The 26799-nt window shown below is 38.8% G+C and overlaps 1 protein-coding gene across 1 annotated transcript in view; it reads left to right on the plus strand.

Moving 5' to 3' along the window:
• fhl3a (four and a half LIM domains 3a) overlaps positions 1-15202 on the plus strand; it is a 34781-nt gene extending 19579 nt beyond the window's left edge. The window contains exons 2-6 of the mRNA XM_086311134.1: positions 8137-8301; positions 9280-9454; positions 12452-12621; positions 12773-12959; positions 13581-15202. Of these exons, the coding sequence (XP_086167260.1) occupies positions 8146-8301; positions 9280-9454; positions 12452-12621; positions 12773-12959; positions 13581-13732 (840 nt within the window). The 5' untranslated portion in view covers positions 8137-8145 and the 3' untranslated portion in view covers positions 13733-15202. The remainder of the gene's footprint in view (positions 1-8136; positions 8302-9279; positions 9455-12451; positions 12622-12772; positions 12960-13580) is intronic.
• Positions 15203-26799: the final 11597 nt, after the last annotated feature.

Consider the following 26799-nt stretch of genomic DNA (forward strand, 5'->3'; position numbering starts at 1 on the left):
TCTTCAAGATCATTGACTGCTGTTTCAAAAACTATTGCTTCGGCGTGTGCCGCTTCCGCGTCACGTTCTTGTTGGAGGGCTTGTAATGTGGCCTCTAGACGTGTTTCCTCTACTTTAAGCTCTGCTTTCTTAACTTGCATTTCGATTTCCTTTTTAGCGTATTCAGCTCTTTTGCGTGCTGCTTCAGCTTTGGCTCGAGCGTTTAGGGCGGCCATACTGGCAGATGACCTACTTGTACCTTTTGACCCATATGATTTCTCTGAACGGACAGATGATGCTTTATCTTGTCTTGCTTCAGACATGGTTGATGTAGCTGAGTTGACGTAACATCCAAAGGTTGTCTTGTAGAAGGACGCTTTTTCACTATTCTGCCCTCACTGATACACTGGATACAGTTATGCAGATAGATAAACTCCTCGACAACTGACAGGTGTATCGTCCCTTTTATTGACGCTGCCTTCAATTATCAACGGAGTGAAACTACAAACAGAAGAAATAAGCAATATTCAGCCTATATATTCACACGATAATGCAAATCAGTTGGCTAAACTAGCTAACATTGGAAAGAAAGTAAATCTGAATACAGTACACCTTTAACCATAAAAGTGCATAAATAATAGCCAATATAGTTGGCTGCAGATGTTTATCTGAACAACATGCTGAGTCAGTCTTTTCTCAAAGTGTGCTGCATTACTAACTCTACAGCTAATAACAAACAAATCTTGGCATGAAAGAACTGTAGCGACTCTTGCTGGTGGGAAGAAGAACTACACCAGCACACAGGTCAAAAGTGCCTGCCTCAAATACAAAGTAGGACCTGTGTAAAACAAGGGGGGGAAAGGACTTTGTGCAATTTATTAAGGTTAAAACTCACAAAAACCCATGCATGGAGTATGATACTCTTAACTTTATGAAGGGATTAATGGGGAAAAGTTCAGAAATGTTGTGCAATTGGTTTAGTTAGCAGGTCATTACTGAATCTGACTGTTCATGAAACAAAGGCACAAAGAGACAGACAAAAATATATATCGTTTGTTTTGCCATTGAAGATATTGTATCAAAAGGGCTCCCCCCTCCCCCTCTGGAGCATGGTCTCGTGAAAACATCCTCTCCTGGGGCTTGCAAACCAGTAAATGAATCACCCAGCTTGGAAGTGGAAGTACCCTGACCTCACTAAGCATACTTCTGTCCTTAGATCTGAATGGAGACTAGGGTGGCCACACTGAATACATGAGTAAAGAAGGGCTGTTAAAAATGGGAATACATTTATTCAAATGTTATGCACAGCATTACAAAGCAGGTGACTGAAAAGGTTCTCCACTAAACTGTGAAGGATTCAGATTTCAAAGGGATTCCCTATCCTGTGGATCATAGGGTTGGGGATGACGGGGAGGATGTGAAGATAGCAGTACAGTGACTTTCCATGCTTGTGCACAAATCTGCCATGGGAAACTTTGGAGAAACAGGTTCTTGGTTTTAAACTCTGTTTCTTTAAAGAGAGACACGGTCGTGGTAAATCCTCTCTGAAAGCTATATAGAAGGCTTAGAACAACTCTGTTCATTTTAACTATTCAAAGCAGGAGTAAGACTTTGAGAAAACTGAATTTTTGTCTTGAGATCTTTCAGCACCTTTATTGGCTTCCCTTTGTTGTTTGCCTTTGTTTTCTGCAGGAATCAACTTTTTGAATCGTTTGTTGTGAATTGGCTGTTTATCACACATTCTTTTCAGCGCCATTGTTTCTGAATTCCTTACTTTCCTCTCCTCACTCCACACTGTTTTCCACCTTTAAATATATTCAAAGATTAACTACAGAGCAGACTGTCAAGTTTTAGTTTTTTTTTACCTTTCTTGCCAGCTTTTACATTTTTTTGTGTCTTTGTCCTCGCTCCCATTCTAGTTTTCCCCATGCCATCTAAATACCAGCACAGAGAAATAAAAAAAAGTAAAAACGCCGCTTTTCCTGCATTCTCAAGGCATTGATTCTCCAAAACCTCCACTGGCACACAGGAGTTAACTGCATAGTTCCTCCAATGCAAACCAGATGTGAGGCACTAATGTATGGCAGCATTTTTTTTTTCTTCAAAGGAAGACAAATGTAGGCCAAAAATGTAGCCTTTTGACCATCTGCACACAGTGGTACAAAAATACATTCAGATTCAGTTCACTTCCAAGCTTTCCCTCATGGTGGTTGGGACAGCACTGTATGATTTAAAGTAATTGTAATGTTATTGTTTGGTGTTGGTGGAGTATTGTGGAACACTCGGATTGAGATTGGCTTCTGGAAACGGAGCGGTGACGTGTGACAATTGCATTTTCAGCTGGGTTCTTCTTCACGGAGTTTTGTGATCCATGCACACATGGAGGCCCTCTAGCTAACACGTCCTCAACTCTCAGTTGGGCCAAGTGACTGTCAGACTGTGAAAAATTTATGTTTTAAGTATAGCTAAATTAAGTGCAGTATGTGCTGGGCTTTTGTTTATCTTTTGTACACACATAAATCATTGTGTCAGATCCTTTTAATGAAGGACTCCAGAAGGTTTGAGATACAGTTCTTTCAAGCCAGCTGATATTCACTTGTAGCTTTTCCCTAATACTGCTGTGTGCACAACACAACAGACTGAAGGCTAATATTAAAAGACATTAAGTCATTTCCCACACTGGTCATTAAAAGCTGCCAAGAATGGACAAATTACAAAGGCCATGGTGACATTTGCTGTTGCAGGTACTCATTTTCTTCCTTTATGTTTATGATGTTGGCTTTAACTTGAGCCTTCTGTCGCCTCCCACTCCACACCAGGCGGTGTTTAAATGCTCAGAGGCAATAACAGGTTAGCCTTCCAGTGTCTGGTCCTGCACCCTGTACTCTGTTGTCAAGTCTGACCCATGCTTCCACAGAAGAGCAGTCTCAGGTGACCTCACACCAGACCATATCTACGTCTCTCTGCCCTGCCACATCTTTCTCAACCATGTTGTTGAAAGAAACTCAGCAGAAGAAAGTGTCTCTGTGTACCTTTATATTCAGATGCTCCTCTAATGTACTGAGAATGTGGGTGGCCCAAGATTTCCTCTAATGAAAGACGGAGAGTGCAAAAATGACAACAGATCTAGTGGAGCCACTGGTTATCTACCAATAGCATCTTAACAGTGGCTTGGTGCCGACCCCATCAAATAAACTCTGATGACTGCAGAGTTTATTGCAGAGATTGCAGTTTGGATTTCTTGCTAAGAGTCTGCATAACAGCTACACTAAACAGCGGCATATTTGACTAAACTGTCAGTTCATTGTGGTGGATTTTTTTGCTACTTTTAAGTAAGCAAAGTTGTTGCTTAACACTAGAATTAAAGTGGTTTTTTGTATTTCCAAAACCAGCACTTATATGCTTGTTTAAATAAGCACATCTGTCTTTGAATAGAGCTGCAGCATTATCTCTCATTCATGAGCAATTTCCTTCTCTTCCTGTGATAAGACTCAGTGTGTCCTTTTGATTGCTGGACTTTATTTATCTGATCTAGTGAAAGCCAACAGGAACAGCGCACCAAACAACTGACTAATTTAGCAAATACATAGCAAAGTCCAACCCTGTTTTTGTTTTATTACAACCTAAATATTTCTGACCACTTTCAATGATCCTCACAAAAACAGCCATACTGATGGGATTTCGTTTGTTGAGTGACTTGTGGATTTGGAACATTTTCCCAGAAGGTCTAGTTGCGAGTCACTTGAAAAGAAAACAGAATGCAGTTCTTGTGACATTGTGTCATAAACCTAAGCTCTGAACCATTAAAAGAAATCTTCATTGTGCAATTCATACTTTGACTGCATTAGTCACCATAATGAAATTCTTCCTTGGTTTTGAGGAACTGGAATGAATGAACTCATCTCCATCAGGCTCTTTTCATATAGCCACTGGATGGAGACACAATTGTTTTCACAAGTGTTTTTCTTGCTAATGTGCTTTATTTTTCATATGCTCAAGTAGGCTCTAAAACGATATACTGAAATTTCTCCTATCTCAAAGCCAGAAAAGGCTTACTGTGTTTGGAAGATGTCCAGGCAGCAGACAGGACACAATGTGATCATATGTGTTTATCCAAATGCAGCTGTTTCACTTTTTCTCTAATTTATTGTAAGACTTTTGTAAGACAACATGCATTTTGCTTTTTATCTCACACTCTTTGCTCATTATCTGTTTTTGGGCTTCATTTCTACTTCATCACTGTCTCTGGAACCTTTATAGATGGTGTACTACTTGAAGGTGACCCGCACAAAACACACTCCAACTAGTTTGTGAGTCTTTTTACTGCCGAAAGATTCAGTCAGTTAAAGTGATTGAGTGGCTTTTGTTGCTACTACTTTTTCAAAGTAAATCAGGCTTTACTCTCCACAGTAAAATCCACACATTACAAGTATCCACTTGGATTTAAAAGCACACATGTCACAAAGGACGTATAAACACAGACCTACAATAACAAACAGCAGTTGCTCTTATGCTTAAATGGCTTCTTCTTAACTACTTTATTGCATGCATGCCTCATATTACAATGTAACCACAACTTTTCTGTAATTTCCACCTTAAAATTAAACAGAACAATTTTAAAATATGCTCCTAAAGTGTCACTGCTGTGCCACGGCCGTGATGCTATTTCCTCCAGTTGTCATGCTGGCTTATCTTGGTCCAACCAGTCACACTGCTTCTGCACTGGCACTATTATTAATCTTTGATATGTGACATTTCCCCATTAACTGTTTAATAAAATAGTCATAAAATGTGTTTTTCTCATTCTTGTTGCTGAAAATTGATTCAGTAGTTTCTCTGTTAATGTGGAGTATATGTATATATCTTTACATATATAAATAACTATAGGAGTGTTTATTACAGATCATACACAGCCATCTGCTTTCTGTGGTCAAGATGATCTCTGTCCCCAGTTGGTGTAGCATGATGTCAGGAGATATTTTACAAACATGTTCTCCAGATAAGCTGCAGAAGACAAGGGACAGATTTCGCACATTTGTTCCCAGCAGGCTGTGTGACTGTTCATTTGGAATTAACCAGAGCATATGCAAAGTTTGGGCTGGGGATTAACAGGCCTGCCTGTGGGACTGGACAGGGTGTTTGCTAGCTCTTCAGTGACCAACCATGACTATGTTGCTCAGCAACAGGATACAGTCTGCATGCTCTGGTTGGTCTGTTGCTTTGTGGTGTCTCACAACTGACCCTGAACTTGACCTCCTGATGCCAATCATGGATGGCTGTAATGACTATTAGAATGTGGCCTTGGCATTCTTCTGCTATCTTATAGCCTGATATACGAAAACAAGTCTGAAGGTCTGTTTGTAGCAAGTTTAAACCCAACTATAATTCTATAGTTGCGTTTTGATATGTGGTTGGAGCAAGAGCAATTATTGCAAGTTCATCCTTGGCATAGTATGAATTTGCAATTCATTTTACAGAAATTTATTAGATTTTATCTTTTGGGGTGACTGAGAGTTTGGTTGATAATGGTACTAGAAACTAAGGGCAAAACATTAGAGACCCCTGTGTCTCAAATGTTTTTGAGAGAGTTTTAAGATGACAGTTGACTGTCAGCTCTCAAACAATACCATTTTTAAACTTAACTCGTACAAGTTTATTCTAAATATGACTGTGACATTCCTGCAGAATCAACTTCACCGACCCCGCTGCTGAAACGAATGTTGCTTTGAAAATCTAGAGAATGGTATGCATCGTTGTCTGCGTAAAGTCTCTTTCTGAAGAAGCACTATATTTGAACTTTCGGCAATAATTTTGGGCCTATGTCGATTCAGTGGCGATTTTCCTGAAAAGCCCACACTTTTCCCAGGGGAATGAGTTCAGTCACACTTCTGGTATTTTTGAACATTATTAACCCAGAGTGGGGCTTTTAGTCACTTGGTACTGTACACAAAGGCAATGGAACTCTGCCAGAAAGCTAGTATATACAGTAGTAGATACACAGCCCTCTCCCTGTGAGAACTGACTTTCAGAGTAGAGTTCACTGCGGCTGTCTCACCATCTTCTCTTCTCTTCTCTTCTCTTCTCTTCTCTTTTGATTAGTGGCCAACAATTTCTGCATGCAGTCACGTCTTAAGCCATCACTGCAGGGTCAGTGCACTGACGTCATGCCCCTCTCTGTGAGAGTCTGTTTTGTTAGAACTTCATTTTAGGCTTTGGATTGGTATTTGAAGTAAATCACTTCACTGTAACACTACAAGTCCTGGGAGTAAAAAAAAACAGCCTTTGTTCTGATTCTTGAAGTATTACATGCAATATATTTGTACTTGGTTCTGGAAAATTTTGCAATTACTTCTAATGTTCATCTGTGCTCCACTGAGTTCTTTGGATACTTAACCCTAAACTAGTTTTTAGACAGGGAAACTAGACAAACCTAAAAAAAAAAAAAAGGCAGACTGTTTAGTACTCTTTAAGGAATCGAAGTGTAAACATCTCACTTCTCTACTTTAACAACTTCTATATACTTTATTATCATAATGGACAGATCATGTATGAATATGAAACAGGCAATAAATACGTGTGTGATTTGCTGTGGAAATTTAATCTGATATCAGACGTCATAGCACTGACTCTCTGGCTTTGTGAGTCATGCCTCATCCCGTACCTTTGCCTGGAAAGCAGTGCCAGGTATGTTAACGTGACGTGCAGATAATATTAAGGTCGCAGTGCTGCTTTTGAGCTTTATACTTTGCTGATCTAATCCTGACGTTGTAGTTATGTGGGCCAATGGCAGCCGTTTCTTAGATGGATGGTGTATCAAATGTACATAAATATAGTGTTAAAACACAACAGAACCACAGCTGCTTATTCTGATCTTTTCGCATAAGCCCCAGAATTTAAGACATTCAGTCATTAAATTAGAGTGACATGGCAGTGTAGTGATGTGCGCCCGTTCATACACATGTCCAAAGCGGCAGAGACGGTTGAAACTTGAGAGGCTGAGACTATTTTTTTCTTTGATGGTGGATCCTGTGTGACTTGGCTTTGTTCTTTTTTTCCCCCTTTGGTACAAAAAATGTCAGTATGTGTACTTACACGCCTCCTTTGGGATTTGTGTGTAATATGCTTGTGTGCATGCAGCCGTGGGTGTTTTTCTAAGGGTGTGGGTGTAAGACAGGCAGCAATGGAGCAGTTTAAAGTTTGATTGATTGTCTTATCAACGATGATTGTTGTTACTGGGTGGTGGGAATGAATAGCCAGCACTAGAGCCTGCCAGAGGGCGGTATAGCTTATCACTGGGCTTTTCTCCAGCCATGTTGTAATGTTTTGGCAACCTGATACTGTTACCATAATGCTCACACAATGTTGTTCTGTCACTTTGTTGTTCACTCAGTCATGATCAAGGGTGCTTTCGTACAACGGAAACCATATTCATAGACAGTTACTGCCTATTATCTATAAGGCACACACTGTAGCTGCATCTTGTCCTGCAAGGAAGCCACTTGCTGAGCAGTTGTGTTCAGACATACACACACAAACACACTTTCAAACGCTTCACCAGATTTCTGTATCTGTTGGTGGTCCATGCTATATACAAAAAAAAAACCTTGCATCATAAATATTTACACGCACGTGGATTTCATGTGATGTGCGCAGATATACTACGTCTTTCTGTCATAATCGCAGCAGAGGTTGTTCAGTTTGGCGTTTTACTCGTTAGCTTGCGCTTCATAGAAACAGGAAGGTGTTTTACTCAAAGACAGCAAGTGACAGCTCCCTCTTTTGCCCCCTTCCCTCTGCACCTACCACACACTTTCATCACACAGTAATAAAACGTTAAAAGGCATTTTGAACTGCTCTAACTCCCTCCCTCACTCCTTTCCCTGCGTCTCTTTCCACTTGCTCCCACTTGCGCTGTGTATTTTGTTTGAGCTCAGCTCCATTGCTGGTACAAGCTGAAGTATTTACAGCATAAATATTGGCAGTGAAAGTCTACACTGATGTTCGGCTGCTGTGATGGAAAAGGTGATTGAATCATTCTTGAGCACGCTCCCTCCTTGTTCCCTTCTCTTGTGATTTTATTGTTTGTTCTCACTTTTGCTTTTTAGCATTTTACTTTAGAATCATTGATGACCTGAATGCATCTTTTCTCTATTTTAGGAAATTACGATGACTGACCGATTTGACTGTGACAATTGCAAAGAATCGCTGTATGGCCGCAAGTACATCCAGTCTAATGACAGCCCCTACTGCATCCCCTGCTATGACACCTTGTTCTCGAACACATGTGACGAGTGCAAAGAACTGATTGGCCATGACGCAAGGGTAAGGCATCCATTTCAACGTGACCCAACATGCAATCAGCTATGTGCTCGACAACAAGAGTAACAAGTGAAATATTTTTTTAGATTTGCAGTTGAAAAGCATTCGATAGTTGTTATAAAAAGATAAAAACATGATTGTATATATAGGATTTCCTTATGTAATAAACTACTAATAATGATCTACCTCTTTCCACAGTGTGGACTTTGTATTAACTGTTTAAACAAAGATAAATCACACAAAAGAACTACTCCAATGAGCTTTATGCCATTTTTACAGTGTTTGGACATGGCTTTGAATGGCTAAAACAGAAGTTATGTCATGTTAATGATGCATAATTCATAGTAAACGAGGCGTGATCTATATATTTTGCGTAGCAAGACATTGTAGAGGCTAATTTAACAAGCAATTATGCAGGTAATTTCCACAGAAGTCCATAAATGCCAACTAACTAATTTTGAGATAGTAAAAATGCAGCATTAGGCAATGTCTATTTCTTCCCCACAATCAAGTTAAAATGTAATCCTCCCTCAGTGGAAAACACTAATACGAAGTGGATCAGCTAAAGCCAATATGGTCCATAATGGAGTCAAATAAGTGGAGTTATGACACAGTGCTTGATAGTTTACTTAGCTAAAACATTCCATTCAGTTATCAACACCCTTAAGAGGGGTAAATGAAAAATAAAGCCAGCATTTTCCTGGCTTAAAGCCCTGTATACAATGAATTCACTCCACATGCCTGACCAATAAAATCACAGTCATGCACATGTGCAACCTACTTGTCACTGCATATACAGACATTTGACCTAGCCCAGGACTAAACTCCTCAATGCTCATGCTATAAACACAAATTATTTTTTATTATTTTTGTTATCCCCTTAGTTTATATGCCTGGAAATGTCACTTCATTTCTTGGACACATTTGTAAGTGTATGAAATGACTTTCAGTGTCCTTGCCTTTTCTTTGCTCTGCTGCCAGGAACTCTTTTATGAAGACCGGCATTACCATGAGCACTGCTTCCGTTGCTTCCGCTGCGATCGCTCTCTGGCAGATGAACCCTTCACTAGCCAGGATGATGCACTGCTCTGCAATGACTGCTACTGTAATGAATTCTCCTCCAAGTGTGTAGCCTGTGACAAGATTGTCATGCCAGGTATGTGTGGATGCTGCAATGTTTCTGTGCAAAGGGACTTTGAAGATGAAATGTGCATTATAGTCTTTTTTCTAAATTTTGTTTGTAACAGTTTACAGTTTTTATTTTTTGTGTCTGTATGAAGTATGCTTCCAGTGGCATTTAGAAAAGTAAAGTTGTGGGGCATTTTGAAACATGAGCCGAGCCATAAGATGAAATTCAATAAAATAGAAAAACATTGTCATAAAATATGATACCTTACTAACCCCCTCCTCCTTGTCCCTCCTTTTATTTTTATGTATTCCACTTGTTTCAAATTGAAAAGTTAAAATATAGGCACATCATTTTAAAAGAACTGTAAGATGGTAAACTCCAGAAAGCAGGGTCAAATGAAAAGTGTAAAGTCAAAATTATAGAAAAAGGCGAAACAGGATGGATTTAGAAAAAAGGATGACCAATGATAAAGAGGCAAAGACGAGGCTTGAATAGTCTGCTTGTATTGACATGTTTAAACTAGATCCCAATGGCTGACAGACTGGAAGTAAACTGATCATATCAGTAGAGAAAGCTGCAAATTCCAGTCCCCGGTACTATCTTTATCAGCCCTCATAATCTACAAATAATTCAAAGAAGACTTTGGCTTCCCCCAATTACTCCTCTTTTTTATTCAGTATTATATAAGACAAATTTACAGGGACACTTACTTCATCCTGTTTCATTTTTGTGCGTCCAGTTGCCATCATTTGTCATCAAATAACATAAACACCTGTAAAAAACAGAAGCATACTTATCATTGTGTAATAGCTGAATGATAGCCTTAGTGCTAGCGACTTGAGGAGAAAAGCACAGTTTACACTGAATCAGTATAAAGATTCCACAGAAACTGTTTTGGTTATCAAGATTGTTCTGATAAAAGTACTGAAATTATTCCATTGCCAAAGATCATCAACCAGATGTTGTTGTGCAGTCGCAGACAATGGTCCTCTTCTTCACTTCTGAAAATCATTTAGCGTTTCTGTTGTTGTGGCGACTGAAGTCTTGCATAAGTTCTTTTCTATTTTTCAGACAGACAAAACATACAAGATATGTTCTGCTTCACCTAAAAAAACACCAAAAAGTTTAAGTGATTTAACTTTTACCTAAGCTAACTGATATCATTTTGAGTTTTTGGTCTCTGGCTATAAACTCAGACACCAAATAGTATTTCCAGTAGACGAGCTTGGAGTTTTCAAGCCTGAAGAGCAGTGCATCAGGTCAGGTACACTGGGAAATTTTCCCATAAGATCAGACTGAGAGTGCCCAGTTCTACTGTCTTAAAATGGGATTCATGGTACTGTATTTGTGCTCATTTGCGTGAGTATTCGTTTATCTCTACAGAGATGCGCTGATGTGCAGTCCTCAAAACGACAACAGTGCATGGCTCAGCAAAGATGATGCTGTGTGTAGATCGAATGCTGATTGGTTGAAAAGTGGAGCTGGGCAGGAAAGGGAGCATTCACTGCAAAGGGGAGACAGAAGCATGAAAAAAGAACAAAATAATACCAAAGATCAAAACAGTAGCGTGAAAAAGCCCAGACACTGGCTGCAGTTGTTTTGTTTTGAATGCTTGGTTTCACTTTAACTCTTTGCATGTTATAACATCAATCTTCTCCATGGCTGGCTGAAGGATCAACAGCATCACAAGAACAGCCCACAGACTGGTTCTTCCACACATTTTTGACTCTGCCACCTGGTGACAGTAATCAGTTACAGCATATAGATGACAGTCTGCAAAATTGTGCAAAGGCTCTGCACAGCCATGCCAGTCCTTTGAGACGTCTGAGCAAGGACGTTATGTGCAAATGAACTACAGCACACACAACTGTCCTACAAGGGCACAATCTTCACTCACCTCTCACCCTACTCACCACTTTTAGTTACTTGCAACTTGAAGGGTCGCTGTTTTGACAGGCTGGAGGAAATCCAGTGTGTATCACAAATCTACGCCTGCGACTAGTCAAAACAGAGCTTCAAGCGAGTGATCAAAACGTAGCAGTGTATGGCTCAAGGACACGACCTTGAATGAAACGTTAACCAAATTGAAATCCTTTTATCCCTGTGCTGTAAGTGAAAGTTTTTGATTGCATCTCACATATATGGGAAATCCATTTATGGAAGTGTACTGTAAACGTGTACTGTAATAAGCAGAGTACACAGTAGTTTTGTGGTGTAAGATCAAGAGGGCCTGTAGAGTCAAGAGACTATTTAAAGAATACTGACTTTAGACTACATGCAGAAAGCATTCTTTAGAAATTCGGCTTTCTGTGCAGAGATTTCGTGCTTTGTTATAAACTTACTGCCTGTTTATAACGTTTTTAAAGCTTATTGCTATTCTTTTGAAATGCTTTCTCTTCTAAAAAAAAAAGAAAGAAAAACAGAATTCTATTTTAGCATGTTCACTTTTATTGTTTTTGTCAAATAGGCATGTCTATCAGTTAATATTATGCTTCTTGAGCCACAGTTATTAATGTCAGTTTCTAATCTGGAAAGATTTTGCTGGGGATTTCAGTGTTTTTGATTAGAGATCACAACAGCACATATACCCTAAGGCGAGGAAACGTTAGCAGTAATGCAAGATGTCAGCCCAACACAAACCACTGCGTCACTGTAGAATAAACCAACCAGTATAATAAAAATCTCAACAGCTGTGGAATACAAGATGGATTGGTTGAGGACACAGAGGGGGAAATGGCATTATCCCTTTTCTTTTAAGGCCTGCCACCAGTTTCCAGTTGTAGGAGAGAAGTATGGGGGCTGTGGTATTATGATGAAAAATAAATCTTAGTGAAACAAAATGGATTTATATGTCTTCATGCAATTCAACTGTTTTATTTCCTATTTTAATAAAACCACAAAAAATACCAAAATGATCGTAACTATCCTATAAAGACGTGTAGATGATGCAAGCTTAGCACTTTTATAATCATTCTTTCCATCATTCATTTTCTGTCTCTTGTTTCCATTCTTCTGTTACTGTAGGCACAAGAAAACTCGAGTATGCAGGTTCGACTTGGCATGAGGGCTGTTTCATCTGTCACAGCTGTTCACAGCCGATTGGCTCAAAGTCCTTCATTCCTGACAAGGATGAGCACTACTGTGTGGCCTGCTACGAGGACAAGTTTGCTCCACGTTGCACACGCTGTAAAAAGGTCAGCAAAGCTGCCACATTGTTATAAAGACTTATTACAGTTTGAGAAACTGGTAAACTGCCACACTTCAAAAAATGAGTTAAAAATTAGTTGTATTAAATCTCTGCAGTAGTGTGACAGATTTCCACATGACCCTTGATCTTTTTTTAAGACTCTGACCAAAGGTGGAGTGACCTATCGTGATGAGCCGTGGCATAAGGAGTGTTTTGTGTGCACCAGCTGTAAGACCCAGCTGGCAGGTCAGCACTTCACCTCCCGGGATGACAGCCCTTACTGCCTCAAGTGCTTTGGAAACCTGTACGCCAAGAAGTGTGAGGCCTGCAGCAAACCCATCACAGGCAAGAATGCATCACGGTGTATACATCACTATCTTGATTTGTGAATATACTTGTAGTGCTACCTTTATACACTACATACATTGAATTTCAGTATGGTATGGAAGACTGCTTGGACCACAGAGGGTAGATACAGAGAATTTATGGCAAAAAATAGTGTTGAATGCATTGAAGACCTGAAACTAATCACTAACTTATGAAGACGTTTAACATTTATTCCCTCAGATATACAAAAAAATACAATTTCAAATATTAAAAAATATATATTTATATAAATTTATATAGTAAATAATAGCGAAAAACATGAACTTTTCTATCATGTAATTTTTTTATCTATTACCTAACTACCCTGCTGTAGTATAAATGACCATTGGTCTGGTGATGAAACTTTTGAAAACAGTAAAAAATTCAAAATGTATCCACTCGTCGTTAACATTTCTGAAAGCCTTCCTAACCCTGGGCCATATTGGAGTCTTTGCCTGGCCGATGCTGTCCACCGGGCCTTATGTTTGACACCCCTGTTATAGACAAAAAAAATGTCAGGATAATTTAGTGTCAAAAAACTGATATTTTATTTTCAAGTATCAACTTTCAGCAGTCAATTTGTTTTTCTTTGCTCTTCAGGCTTTGGAGGAGGAAAGTACATCTCATTTGAAGATCGTCAGTGGCATCAGCCGTGTTTCACCTGCTCGCAGTGCTCTGTTTCGCTTGTTGGTGCTGGGTTTTTCCCTGATGGCGACAGAATCTTATGCCGTGACTGCCACACCAGCCTATAGAGCATTCATTTCCTAAAATCCCACCTTTCCCTCAACTTACTCTTTATTATGGCAAGAACCCTGAGTAATTACCAAGACAGGAAACACAGGCTAACACATACTGCCTCAGGTCAATTTCTTTATATAAGACATCAGTTACTCAATGTCCCGTCTATGTCAGATTCTAATCTAAAAGCTGGTGTCCAAAATCCTGTTTTGATGCTGCATTGTTTGCATGAACCCTCACAAAGTTAAAAAAAAAAATTTAAATAGATTTTGTTCATGGAGTGCCTTATTATTATAAGTGCGAATTGCTTGTAACTGTGTAAAACATTTTTTTCCATCAATAATGTAACTTCAGGTAGAAATCATACTCTGAAGAAAAGACACCAAACACTGATACAGTATAGTAGATGAAACTTGCAGTCAATATTTTAAAAGTGTAATGGAGTTACTGTTTTAATGCTCTTATAACTGCAGTTTTATGCATTTTGAATGTTTCCTTTCCTCACGTGTCAGTTGCCTTTCTCTATTGTATGTCTTTCTTTGTTCAACTTAACAATTTACTGTATATAATGATCCAGAAAGAGGTGGGACATTTTAAAGAATTAGACATTTTTTTGTAAATGGTAAAATACGAATGAGAGAACATGAAAAGCTGAGCATATGTTTATTATTGTAGTCGGTTCTTATTATTCACTCCAAATTATTTGCACTTTGGGTAAGATATGTACGTGCACATAAAAACATTCACTTTGCCTCCCTGTAGCTGTTACTTGCTGTTATGAGGACAAGGCACAAGAAATACAGAGCATTTTTTGTCTTGTATCTGCTTATATTGAGCTTTGCAATGACACTTTTTACATAACATTTTATCTTATTTCCTTTTTTAGTTGTTTTAATAATTCTTTATACATATATATCTATATATATCTATATATAGATATATATCTATATATAGATATATAATCATTCTACAAAGAGCCAGCATTAATAACCTAAAAGAAGCTGAAACATCAACATTACTGTTGTGTGTGGCAGGCTGTGGCAGCCTGCCGTGATTGGCCACACTAATTATTTTGTTTCTGTTGAAGCTGTTATTGTTTGTTTTTTTCATTGTAAGTTTGTTTGATACACTTGTGAAAATTCTATTAAAAAATACCTTAATAATTTCATTATTTCAGCTTTGATGCTGGTGAGTCAGAGTTGGCAAATATACATTTTAAGATGGAGAATAGGCCATCAGGATTAAAACTATGAACATACCTGTAACTCAGATGAAAATTGATATGGCTGAATGCTTAGTTTTATTTTGAAGACTTGTTAAATAAATTCACACAGATTTTGATGTTTCTTAGCAGTTTTTATATTTTCTTTGTTTATATTCTGTGCATCATTGTGGTCATTATGTATGAAGATTTCTGTGAACTTGTGTTTACTCTGTAAACCAGAAACCTCCCCACTTTGGCAAATGTCTTTCTAGGAAGAAAATATCTCTGTGTATGTGTGTGTGTAAAGTCAGGGGAATGAGTAGTCGAGCATGAAAGTGTGAGTGCGAGAAAATGGTAGAGACAAACCAGACGTAGGTAATAAAAGAGTGAAAAGTGTATGCCTTTAATTTTCTGATATTTTCAAAATATTTGTGTGTATGTGTGTGCGTGTAGGTGTGTGAATGTGTGTGTGCTCGCATGTGCGTGTGAAAAATGGAGCACGGGTGCAAATTTGTGTGTATGTCCCTGAATGGATATACATGCACCCGTGTTTATGCTGAGTCGACTGTTTCATTGCCTTGATGAAGCACAAATACACAGACCTCCAGATACACTCTCCTATCGGCGTTGGCGAAATGTCCTCCTCCCTGCCTCTGTTCCAGATTTTTTCACCAAAAAAGGAAATGGAAAACTCGTAGCTGCCTGGGGGAGGGCGGGTGCACTGGTGGTGGAAGTGGGAGAGTGTGGGAGACAGAGAGGAGGAGAGAAAGAGAGGGAAGATGTTCACATCTGGAGTTGCTCTATGGCACTTTCACTAGGGGGGTCAGCTCCGCTCAAAGCCCCCTTTGAATTTATTAGAAGAAGGAGGCAGGCGGGGAGGTGATGGCTAACAGGAAGGGTCAGAGGCAGACAGTTAACTGTATCATATGGCACACGATCCCAACAAGCAGTTTAATCATTCACAGTTATTGCTTGCAACAGAAGAAAAATGTGCTTATTCATATGAAAACCTGACTATAACTGCCCTTTACTGGGGGTCATTCTCTTTGTGGTTTTCAACAACAGAATGTTTTTTCCTTTCCTTTGACTCTGCCAGACGTGTTTGTGGCCACTGTCATTCAAAATGAAGTTTACCTCACAAACAAGTTCCTCAAAATCAGGACAGCTCAAAGAAGGCATGTCCTTGTTTGCCTTGAAGTGTGTAGACAGCAGCATTATTTGGGTTCCTACGTGATCAGTCACATAAAAATGATTATAATCACCATTTTGCTGTTAAACGTGTTTCAGTAAAACATCAACCCTTAAATAAACAGTTTGACTTGTAGGACCAGAATGCAGAAACAGGCAACAGTGATTACAGAAAGATGCCATGTTACAGGATTTGTGGATTTAAGGTCATATGTAATATAAACAGTTATCTATTTTAGCGCTTCATGCTTAAAGACGAAAATAACATTCAAGTTCCCAGTGCAGAAACGTAATTTTTTACAGTAGGAATTAGAAAACATGACTATAAATGCTTAATGCTATACAAACTCTTTATCCATTATCAAGACATTAAAACAGACAGTGTTTAAAAAGTCCAGCATAGCATTCACAAGTTCTGCTGAAGGTTGCATGTAAAGGCTGCTTGTATGGCCTATAAAACACCAGTAAAAGGAGTGAGACTGGTAGAATCATATGGGCTAAGAACCCAAAGGTTTACAGAAAGTGAATGAAAAAGTCAAATAGGACTATCAACATTTTTAAATTACTGTTTTTAACCTCTTTTAAGGCCAAGGCACTTGTTTAAGATGCATTTTCTTAAATTCTCTTAGCTATTTGGTGTTGGCTGAGCCTGATACAAAACAGAAAACAGAAAAAACTGAACATCATCTCTGAACAGAAAGCATGTCTTCATGGGAACAGTGAGTTTATTTTACAGCACAATAAAGTCCCTTTAATTTAACCAAAGTTTAAAAAACTTTAATGAGCAGAACAAAGCAGAAAAGCCCAAATGTAATGTCCCCATATGAGGACTCATGGTCTCCTGAGGATACACGGACATCCTGCCTTAAAAACCAAATACGATTTGTGCAACTCTCAAAGGCTTTAATGTTTAAATGTTTGGATTAAATTAAACTGAGTTTAGAGTATTACATTATGATCAGTTTATAATTTATAAAGTTTTCTGTGAAACTTTTCTGTGAAAAATAGTTTAATGAATTCATGTCACATTTTCCTGATTACATGATTTAATTCATTTGACTGAGTCAGTGTGTATGTGGTCTCTTCCTACAGAGCATTTTCAAAGCTGTGGTTACCATGAACAGCCTTTCTTAGTCTGGTAAATGTGTATAGGTATAGAAAATAGAAAATGACACTTTAAGCAGCAAAAAAATTGATAGGGTTAACTGAGTAATAGTAAAAAGTATTAAGATGTTATGGTTTACTTTCCTGTGTTTGAAAGTTGTTTTCTTTTTTCTTCACTTGCCTGAAAGTTTTATTTCTTCTGATTAGAATTTGCAGCTTCCTGTACACCATCTATACAGCTTTACAACCATATTAAATCTGAGCAGTTCTAAACCTGTTGACCCTGGTCCCTCACCCAAGACCAGTTTGCCTTGGATGACCCTACGAGAAGCAAATGCCCCCAACAACTTAGCTCCTGGGATCACTGGGCCACACAAACTTGTACATCATGATAAGATAGCAATTCAAAGAGGGGACCAGACAAAGAGTAATTCATACCCCAAGACCAACAGCTGTAGGTCTTGGACACATGAATATAAAAAGGGGCGATGGTGGTGAGCAGAGATGGGCGGTAACGCGTTACTGTAATCCGATTACTTTTTTCAAGTAACGAGTAAAGTAAGGGATTACTATTGCAAAAACGGTAATTAGATTACCGTTACTTTCCCGTAGGAATGCTGCGTTACTGCGTTACTAAAACCGTGATTTTTTTGCGAGAATGTCTCATGACAGTGACGTAAGCAAGTGCAACGTTCGTGACAATAGCTGTGTGCAGATCAACAATGGATCGCCTGCGGGAGAGAGTATGAGCATGCAGCATTTAAAGCGTGGAAGTACTGACCTTACTTTAAGTTTGATTCCAAAAGTGACAAAAACATTAGCGTCCATTAGCATTGTGCGTGGGAAGAAAACTTCTTTTTACAGCAAAAAAACCCCCTAAACTTCCAAGCAAGCACCGAGTGCGCCGTAATGGGAAATTCACAGAGAAACTCGCGGATTCTTTTACTGACCGCTGCGGCACACCTGCACCAGGGTAAACCACCTACGCCACTCCTGCTTTACAGGTGAAAATAGAGCAACAGGACCGCTTGTCTTTGACTTTATTTATTTTCTGCTGTGTTTTACTTGCATCTATTTGAAAGACTGAGTGTAAACACAAAAAAATATATATTTTATGTGCTGGAATGTGCAGAAAATAGGTTTAAATAGGTTTAAAACAAATTTCTTCCAGTCAGAGAATGTTGCATATAATTAAATTTTTGCTTGATGCATAAAGTTAAAAGATTAAAACTAATAAAACAAGTTTTAAAAAAGGACTTTTCCATTTGATTACATTTTGTATGATGGATTATGCAGAAAAAGTAGAATTGGGCTGAAAGATCTATCACTTTATCACCTATTCAGGTTGTAAATCGTGTTTTTAAAAAGTAACTAAGTAACTAAGTAATTAATTTTGTAAATAAGTAATCAGTAAAGTAACGGGATTACTTTTGGGGGGAAGTAATTAGTTACTGATTACTTTTTTCAAGTAACTTGACCAACACTGGTGGTGAGTTGGATCAGGTGATGAGGATGGATGTTAGACAGGGCTGGAGTATCCAAATGTATAGGGAGGGTTCACTTTGAATATCTAGCAGAGGCCCTGTTCTGCAAGATCTCAAATTCCCACCTTTGTAGGAACTTCAATACATATCCTGAGGGATGCTGGGGACACTGAGTCTGAATGGCCCATATCCCATACCTCCATTGCCAGAGTAGCTGTACAGATCTGTCATTGCAAGGTAATTGGTGCTTGTCATGGCAGTAATTCTCAAATCAAATGAATGAATGAAATGAATGAATGAAAATGGTGGACACTGGAGCTGAGGAGAGTCACCAAGTTGGAAGAGTACTACCAGGTTTGGTTAGCTTTTGGGACTCCTAAGGTCTGTGCCAGCATACTGGAGAAGAGAGTCCACCTACTGGTCGAATCTCCAATTCATGAGGAGAAACTGTTTTTGTCTTCATCGTGGAACACTAAACCAGCTTTTTTACCTCTCAAGGATATTTGAGATTTTATGGGAGTTTGCCCAACCACTCAACACATGTTTGGTGAAATTGGGGAAGTTAATCAACCACATCCCATGGGGAATTCTGTTACACGTGCTACTGGTGTATGGGGTACTTGACCAGTTGCTATTGGCCAGTCAGTCCCTGTTCAGCTACAGTGAGAGCTTGGTCCATATTGCTGGCAGTCAGAGCCAGGTCAGGTCCATTCCAGGACTACACCAAGCCTGCCTTTGTCACTGATTCTGTTCATAACTTTTATCATGAGAACTTTGGTGGCTGCAGGATTTCTTCTCTGCTTTTTGCAGATGATGTGGTTTTGTTTGCTTTATCAGTTGGAGACCTCCAGCTCACTCTGGGTGTGATTGCAGCCACATGTTAAGCAATGGAAATGAGATTAGCTGTAAAAGGGTGTAGTGCCTACTCAGTTTCAGGGATGGGTTGTTGCCCCAAGTGGGGGAGTTCAGATATCTCTATGTATTGTTCACAAGTGAGAGGAAAGGGGAGCGGGAGATTGACAGACAGATTGGTGCTACTTCTGCAGTAATGTACCAGTCCATTGTGGTAAAGCGAGCTAAGCATGAAAGCGAAGCTGTCCATTTACTGGTCGATTTATGTCCTCACTCTCAACTTTGGTCTTCAGCTCTAGGCAGTGACCAAAAGAATCACACTGCAGATGCAAGCAGCAGAAATTTCTTCCAAAGGGTGGCTGGGATCTCACTTACAGATAGGGTGAGAAGTTCAGTCATTCACCAGCATCTCAGAGTAGAGCCACTACTATTCCACATTGAAAGGGGCCAGTTGAGGTGGTTTGGACTGGATAACTATGGGTTGTTTCTGACTTAAATGCCTCCTGGTTGCATCATCCATCCATCCATGGGACAAACCGCAAGTGAGAGATATAATCTCTCTCCTGGGTTTGCCTATGGGCCTCTTCCCAGTGGGACACTCAACTGGTAAAATAAGTATTGAACACGTCACCAGTTTTTCTAAGTAAATATATTTCTAAAGGTGCTATTGACATGGAATTTTCACCAGATGTCGATGACAACCCATCCAATTCATACTTTACAAGAAATCAAACCATAGATGTCCATAAATTAACACTGGGAAAAGTACTGAAAAAGCTTACTGAAATGTATTTAATACATCTTACAAAATGCCTTTGTTTGTGATGACAGCTTCAAGATTTTCCTCTATGAAGAAACTAGTCACAAGGGTTACTCAGTTGTGATTTTGGCCCATTCTTCCACACAAACAGTCTTCAAAACCCGAAGTTTCTGTGGGACCCTTCAATGAACTTCGAGCTTCAGTTCTTTCCACTGATTTTCAGTTGGATCCTCCCGCTTTTCATTTGCCATAAGATCAAGACAGTCACAATGACAAAAAAAGAAAAGAAAAAAACTTGAGCAAACTTTAACAAGCCGGATGTTGCAGCAACTTCAGGTCATGTTTTTTTTTAGTGTCTAGACATCCGCACCATGAGTCAGTTGTACAGTACTATTTTTCACACCGCAGAAGTATGCAAAAAAGAAAACACAGAGCTGTTCTATTTTTTAGAAATGGGCATAGACAAAAAAATGATAAGCCTTGCAGTTCTTACATAATGAAACTTTAAATCTTTGTTAATTTTCAAGTAATTCATTCACAGTATCGATTTTAGGTGTAGCCACAAATGACACATCTATGAGAAACAATTACTATATGAAGGTTGTCTCGCCTGTTAATGACATATTGGGAGGCCCACCTGTGGTGAGTAATAAAGGTCTTTCGTTTGCTAAAATGTGTGATTTGGTTTCGCTTGTAGAGGTTTGGTGGCATTGAAACAGACTGACTATGAAGTTTGAGCAGTTTTCAAAATTTCCTTCATTGGACTCATTGAACTCCTTCAAAACCTGCTGTGATAATGTTGAACGTAAAAAATGTTACCAATACATACTTTATACAGCTTAAATTTAAAAACGTTTAAATAACATGGCTACTAATATCAGGTGGTTACACCACAGTGGGTCCTATTAGAATTCAAACCTTAAGTAAAGCTAATATTGAGTAAAATATTCCCGCAAAAACATGTGTAAGGGCAAGTCTGCAACTAAAGATGACTCCAAGAAGAAACTTGCATGACCTTTTAACTGCTTTAAATTAGGTTATTCTGTAAACCCATCTGCCAGAGTTTCATGTAACCCTTTTATCATGCTCCCACACAGTGTGAGAGGAAGTGTGTGAGTCTAAAGCCCACTTTTCAGCTGTGACACAACAAAAGCTGAAAAAGAGCCTTTGGGGGAGGAAAGGTCTCTTCTTTCACACCACAGTCAACAGTGGGCTTCTGACGTTTGTGTATGTGAGTGAGGATCACTACGTGCACAACATATGTAATGCACACTCACTCACACTTTATTATGTACACTTGTTCAACTGCTCGTTAACGCGAATATCTAATTAGCCGATCACATGCTCGCGTCAGCAAAAACAGCAAACTGTTCACATGGAAAAACATTACCTGGTCTCGATTTCTGAAACATTCAGACAATAGAGACAGACTGTAGCATAAACAGCATGAAAGCATGGATCCATCCTTCCTTGTATCAATGGTTCAGGGTGCTGGTGGTATATTGGTTTCTTGGCACACTTTGAGCCCCTTTGGTACAAAGTGAGCATTGTTTAAACACCACAGTCTGCCCAAGTATTGTTGCTGAGCATGTCCATTGTTGTATGACCACAGTGTACCCATCTTTTGATGGCTGTATACGGTGCCTTGCCCAAAAGCTCAAATCATCTCAAATTGGTTTCTTGAACATGACAATGACTTCACTGTATTCAAATGGCCTCCACATTTACCAAATCTAAATCCATCAGAGCACCTTCAGAATGTGATAAAATGGAAAATTAACATCATGGATGTGCAGCCAGAAAATCTGCAGCAACTGTGTGATGCTATCATGTCAATATGGACCAAAATCTCTGAGGAATCTTTCTATTACCTTGTTGAATCTCTAGGAATTGCAGACTAAAGACATCAGTGTACGTTAAACAAATCAATAACATGCAATATGTCTTTTGATTACTGCATATAATCCGAAAGAGCAATGAGTTTTGACAGAAAACAGACTTTATGAATATTTTCCACAGTAGATCACAGAAGCAGCCACAGCTGTCAAAAACAGAACTTAAAACGTGAGCCATACATCTCTATGGTTTCATCCTGGCCTCCAATGGCCTGAGGATTTTTCAGTTCAGTGTTTGGTGTCCACTTGACGAAGTGCACTGGTCCACCGCAGCCACGCCTTCAGTATGTAACCTCAGCAGACGTGGGTTAACCCCAAATGTCTGAGAAATTATTCTGTCATTGGTAATAAAGGATACCTCAGTGACTACTTAACTGCATGTTTGCTGCTTTGATGATGCACTGTCAGGATGAAATGGAGTTACAAATCATGACAGTTTACAGTTTAACTTGTATACTGAAATATTCCCAATCCAGTAGCTAAAATGGTAAATGGACTGCCTCTTACAGAGCTCCTTTCTGCTTTGCTTTAAAACTCAAAGCACTTTATACTACAAGCTTCATTCACACAAACACTTGCTTCACTTGTATATAAGTACTTTCTTAACATTCGCACTCTCATGAACTACTCAGGCAATTTCAGGGTTCAGTATCTTGCCCAAGGATACTTTGGCTTGCAAATTTGAGGAGCCTGATTGGGACTGAATCATTAAGCTTCTGATTAGTAAATGACCTGCTCTACCTCCCAAGCCACAGCCACTTCAAAAACACTCATAAGGAACAGAGGAGAACTTCTCCCTCCATAGTGAGCTGTCTGGGAATTGATCCCAGGTCATGATATTGGGAATCACGCATGAGACAACTACTCTAGCAGCACAGCATTCAAAGTAAGGCTGATTTCAAATAATTTTGTGAGCGCAGGTGTAGGTACCAGGAGACACCACCATACCAAGTTTGGCCGCTATCAGACCAACTTCAATTTTGACTCAGAAATTTCCATTACAGGCTAATATTTGTTGCGTTTTTATATTACCATCAATTTATAGAAGGAAATAGTTATCTGTACAAATTAGGTTAACTCTTTTTGATCAGGTGCTTTAGACTATGTTGAACACCAATGATCTTATAAAGAGATAAAATATAAATAACGAACAGATGGGAGTTCGGCTCATTGGTGCAGCCTTCCACAACAATCTTAGTTTCCCATGCGACTCCTTGGGAAACTACCTCTGGGAGGGTAATTAAGCTGATACCATATGTGATAGCAGAAAAAGGTTTTATGAACCCATCTAATTTTCTTAATTGTGTGATTGGATTAATTTAACTAAATACTGCGTACATGCCTGTACACCCTGCACTCCAGATAGCCACTTTCAAACTGAAAATTTCTGGCAGCAACTGGGATCACAATAACTTTTATTTATTTATTTTCATTCCGTCGCTGAAACGTGGACTTTTTCCTTCTCAGCTGACTAATCGTTAATGAGTTCTAATTGTGTGTATGTGCATGTCTGTGTCTTAGACATCTTAGCAAACAACAGTGCCTAACGAGCTAATAGCATTAAAGCATTGATGTAATTGAGAGGTTAACTGAGTTGCAGAGTGAGTAAACGTGGTCTCTTTTATAAAGACCACAAGGTTAAATGTAGGTCTTATGATCTTAACAGGGAACATTTTGAACAAAAAGAGAATTCTAGATAATTGATTTTACAAATAGTGTGGGACACTCACTATGTGTCTTGGTTTTTGTAATTTATTAATTATAATTTTATTTTATTTTATTACTTTTCCCAGTAAAACGCAAACTGAGTTAGATATTGCAGTTTTGTAATGAGATAAGACAAACAGCACATTCTCTAACTAGAATGATAATCCTTGCTGTTTTCTCTGTATAAGCAAGGCCTTTTTAGTAGTGGTTTATGCTTAGCTGACCTAAATGTTTAATGCAAGTTAAAACAATAGGTGACTGTGAGCACCTGTGGCTACAGACCCATAACAGAATGAAGGCCTCCAATACATACCCATTAAATCCAATGTCTGCAGGTTTGCATTTAATCCATTTGAGAAAATCAGGTCCAGAAATTTAAAGTTATAGCAGCAAAAATGTAAATTTCTGAGATGTGTAATGAAATGCTTCTGGGGATCTGGGGACAAAAGCACATTCTGCTGTCCGATCTGTGAGTTAGCTATTAAATGATGACCTTGGTAACCCTTCCGGCCAGGATTGTTCAAATACAAAGGTTAAAATTTAATAAAAAGAGAGACTTAAGACTTATTCTTAGGAAGTTAGCACATTTATACATTGCTTGTATCAGTATTTTGCATCTGTATTTTTGTATCTGTGTACAAGGTTTTGTAGTAATGGAATGAGTGTGGAATTTGTAGTTTTAATTGAAAATGGTTTTTTTAAACACAATGCTGACCTCATATTTTCAGTATTTTCATGGTTGTCATAATTTTTTTCAGCAAATCTTTTCTTTCTTTTCTTTTCTTGTCGATGGTGAACTGATCAAATATATTGCTTATATAAAGTGATGTGATGATGAGTGATGTGACAAAGATAAAATAACTAGAAAAATACATTCCTACTATGCAAGAGTCCATTAGAGTCATTAGAGCCGTGTTTATCCTGTGGACTCTGTGAATAGCTCCCTGTCCTTTTATTGACAATAAGAATGTTTCCACTATGAGGACTTCTTGCAAATATTATACAGATTGTCTGACGAATAACCAAATTCTAACATGTTCGTATGTTAAATGATAAACAAAGAAACGTATGAGCGAAATGTATTGATATTTTAATAGTGAGTGTGTTAACAAAGAACAAGTAACCATGACATTTCTCATCGGAGATCTCCCACAACTGATATGAATAAAAGAGATGCTTTCTCATCCTCAAACTTCTTCTGAAACCTACTCTCTTTAGCCAAAGTATCACAGGAGATTGTGAGGCTCCACACAGCTGTAGTTACTCAAAGTGTTGTGAAGGTCTGTTTGCTGTGCATGGAGGGAAAAAAAAACGATATACATCTGTGTCCCAAACTGACACTCCTGGGGCTGGTGCTTGTTGGTGAGGTTTGGAGTCTGCCTCTGCGGTTTGGCTCGACTTTCGTCCTCTCCATTCACTCCCATCTGAGGTCAAGGAGTTGTGCTTGTTTGTGGGAAGCTCCTTATACTGTCTCATAATGAATGCTCTAAGCAAAAAAAGTTTTTCCAGACTTCAGAGTTGGATGTGTCCACCTCTCTGATTTGTCCTCCGTTGACAATCTTAATGTCCTGAGAATGACTAAACACAGCTCCAGTAATGGATGCATTACAGAAATGTTGTGCAGTCACTGTTGCATTTCACACCCACACTGTATTTCACACATTTGCCTCAAAATGTGTTAGTGCAAGTTGTTTGTTCTGCTGCCATTTACTCCCCCCTCATTCATTTTACACTTTTAAGGGTTTAATGTGGTTTCAGACCTAAAACAGTGTATTAATGTGGGAAAGCAGGAATGTGATAAATTCCTACAAAGCCGTTCAGACTTGAACATCCCTGGGACAGAAGGACATTAAGGACACTAAGATCTATTGTCTGAATGTGGTTTTGAACTTTGTCCTCTTTTGTATTTGGTCTGGTGAAACCACAAACAATACAATGCATAAAATGTTCTGTATGTAGTAAAAGTATCTTCTTTTTTCCTGCAGAGAGGAAAGATTTGTGTCAACAGATTATTAGCTTTGCTTACATCTCTTTCTTTGTTCTTGACTTAGACTGAGAGAAAAAGTATATCTTTTCACTTATAATGCTCACAAATTCTGAGGTGAAACCAGTGGTACCGATGAAAGCTTGGAATCTCAAAGCTTGACCTTTTAAAGCAGCTAAAGTGGAAATTAAGAAAACAAAGAAATGGGCTGTTAATAAATACAGTTTTAATACCTTTTTGGGCTTTATTTTTACTCTTCACTTGACTTTCAGTGTGAAAGATTGGAGTACAAAACAAAACTCAAGAGGTAACAGGAATCAAGACAGCAATGGAGAGAAGGTCACGGTTCAGTGATTCTCCAGCAATTGTTTGGAAATACAACAGCAGTTGAAAGCAGGTCAGATCACTGGGGAAGACAATGAAAGATGGCTCAAATCACCCAAATGTGCTGAGAGGAAAAGAGGAACCTCTTGATTACTTTTCTGCTTCAGTGGGATTGAACAGTGTCTACAAAAACATTTCTACAGGAGGATGTGTTTGAACTTCGTGGCTTATTGAGACATGAGAAAAGTAAGTGCAAAGGGTAAGGTGGAAAGTTGCTGATCACGCATGCTTTTCTTTACCCAGTGTCAGATCAGTGGTCACACAGTTGCGCTGCTTTCCATTTTGGAGCAGTGCAGCATAACTCCAGTCATTTAGTGCTGCCAGCTGGGCAGCTCAGATGGAACAGTTGTTTGGGATTAGATTTTTGGAATGCAAAAGGTTTGAGGAGTGGATTGACCGTGATTGACTGTAATTTAAAATGTCAGAAAGATTTAGCAATGGACAAAACCAGGAAACCTCTCCAATTCTTTTTTTTTTATCAGTCCTCTAATTCATGTCTTTTGTTCAGGTTAAAATAGT

The sequence above is a fragment of the Aulonocara sp. 'chitande type north' Nkhata Bay genome, linkage group LG11 (assembly GCF_057382095.1).
Source record: "Aulonocara sp. 'chitande type north' Nkhata Bay isolate Kocher_YH1m ecotype deep benthic linkage group LG11, A_spYH_male_GT1.1, whole genome shotgun sequence".
Lineage (NCBI taxonomy): Eukaryota > Metazoa > Chordata > Actinopteri > Cichliformes > Cichlidae > Aulonocara > Aulonocara sp. 'chitande type north' Nkhata Bay.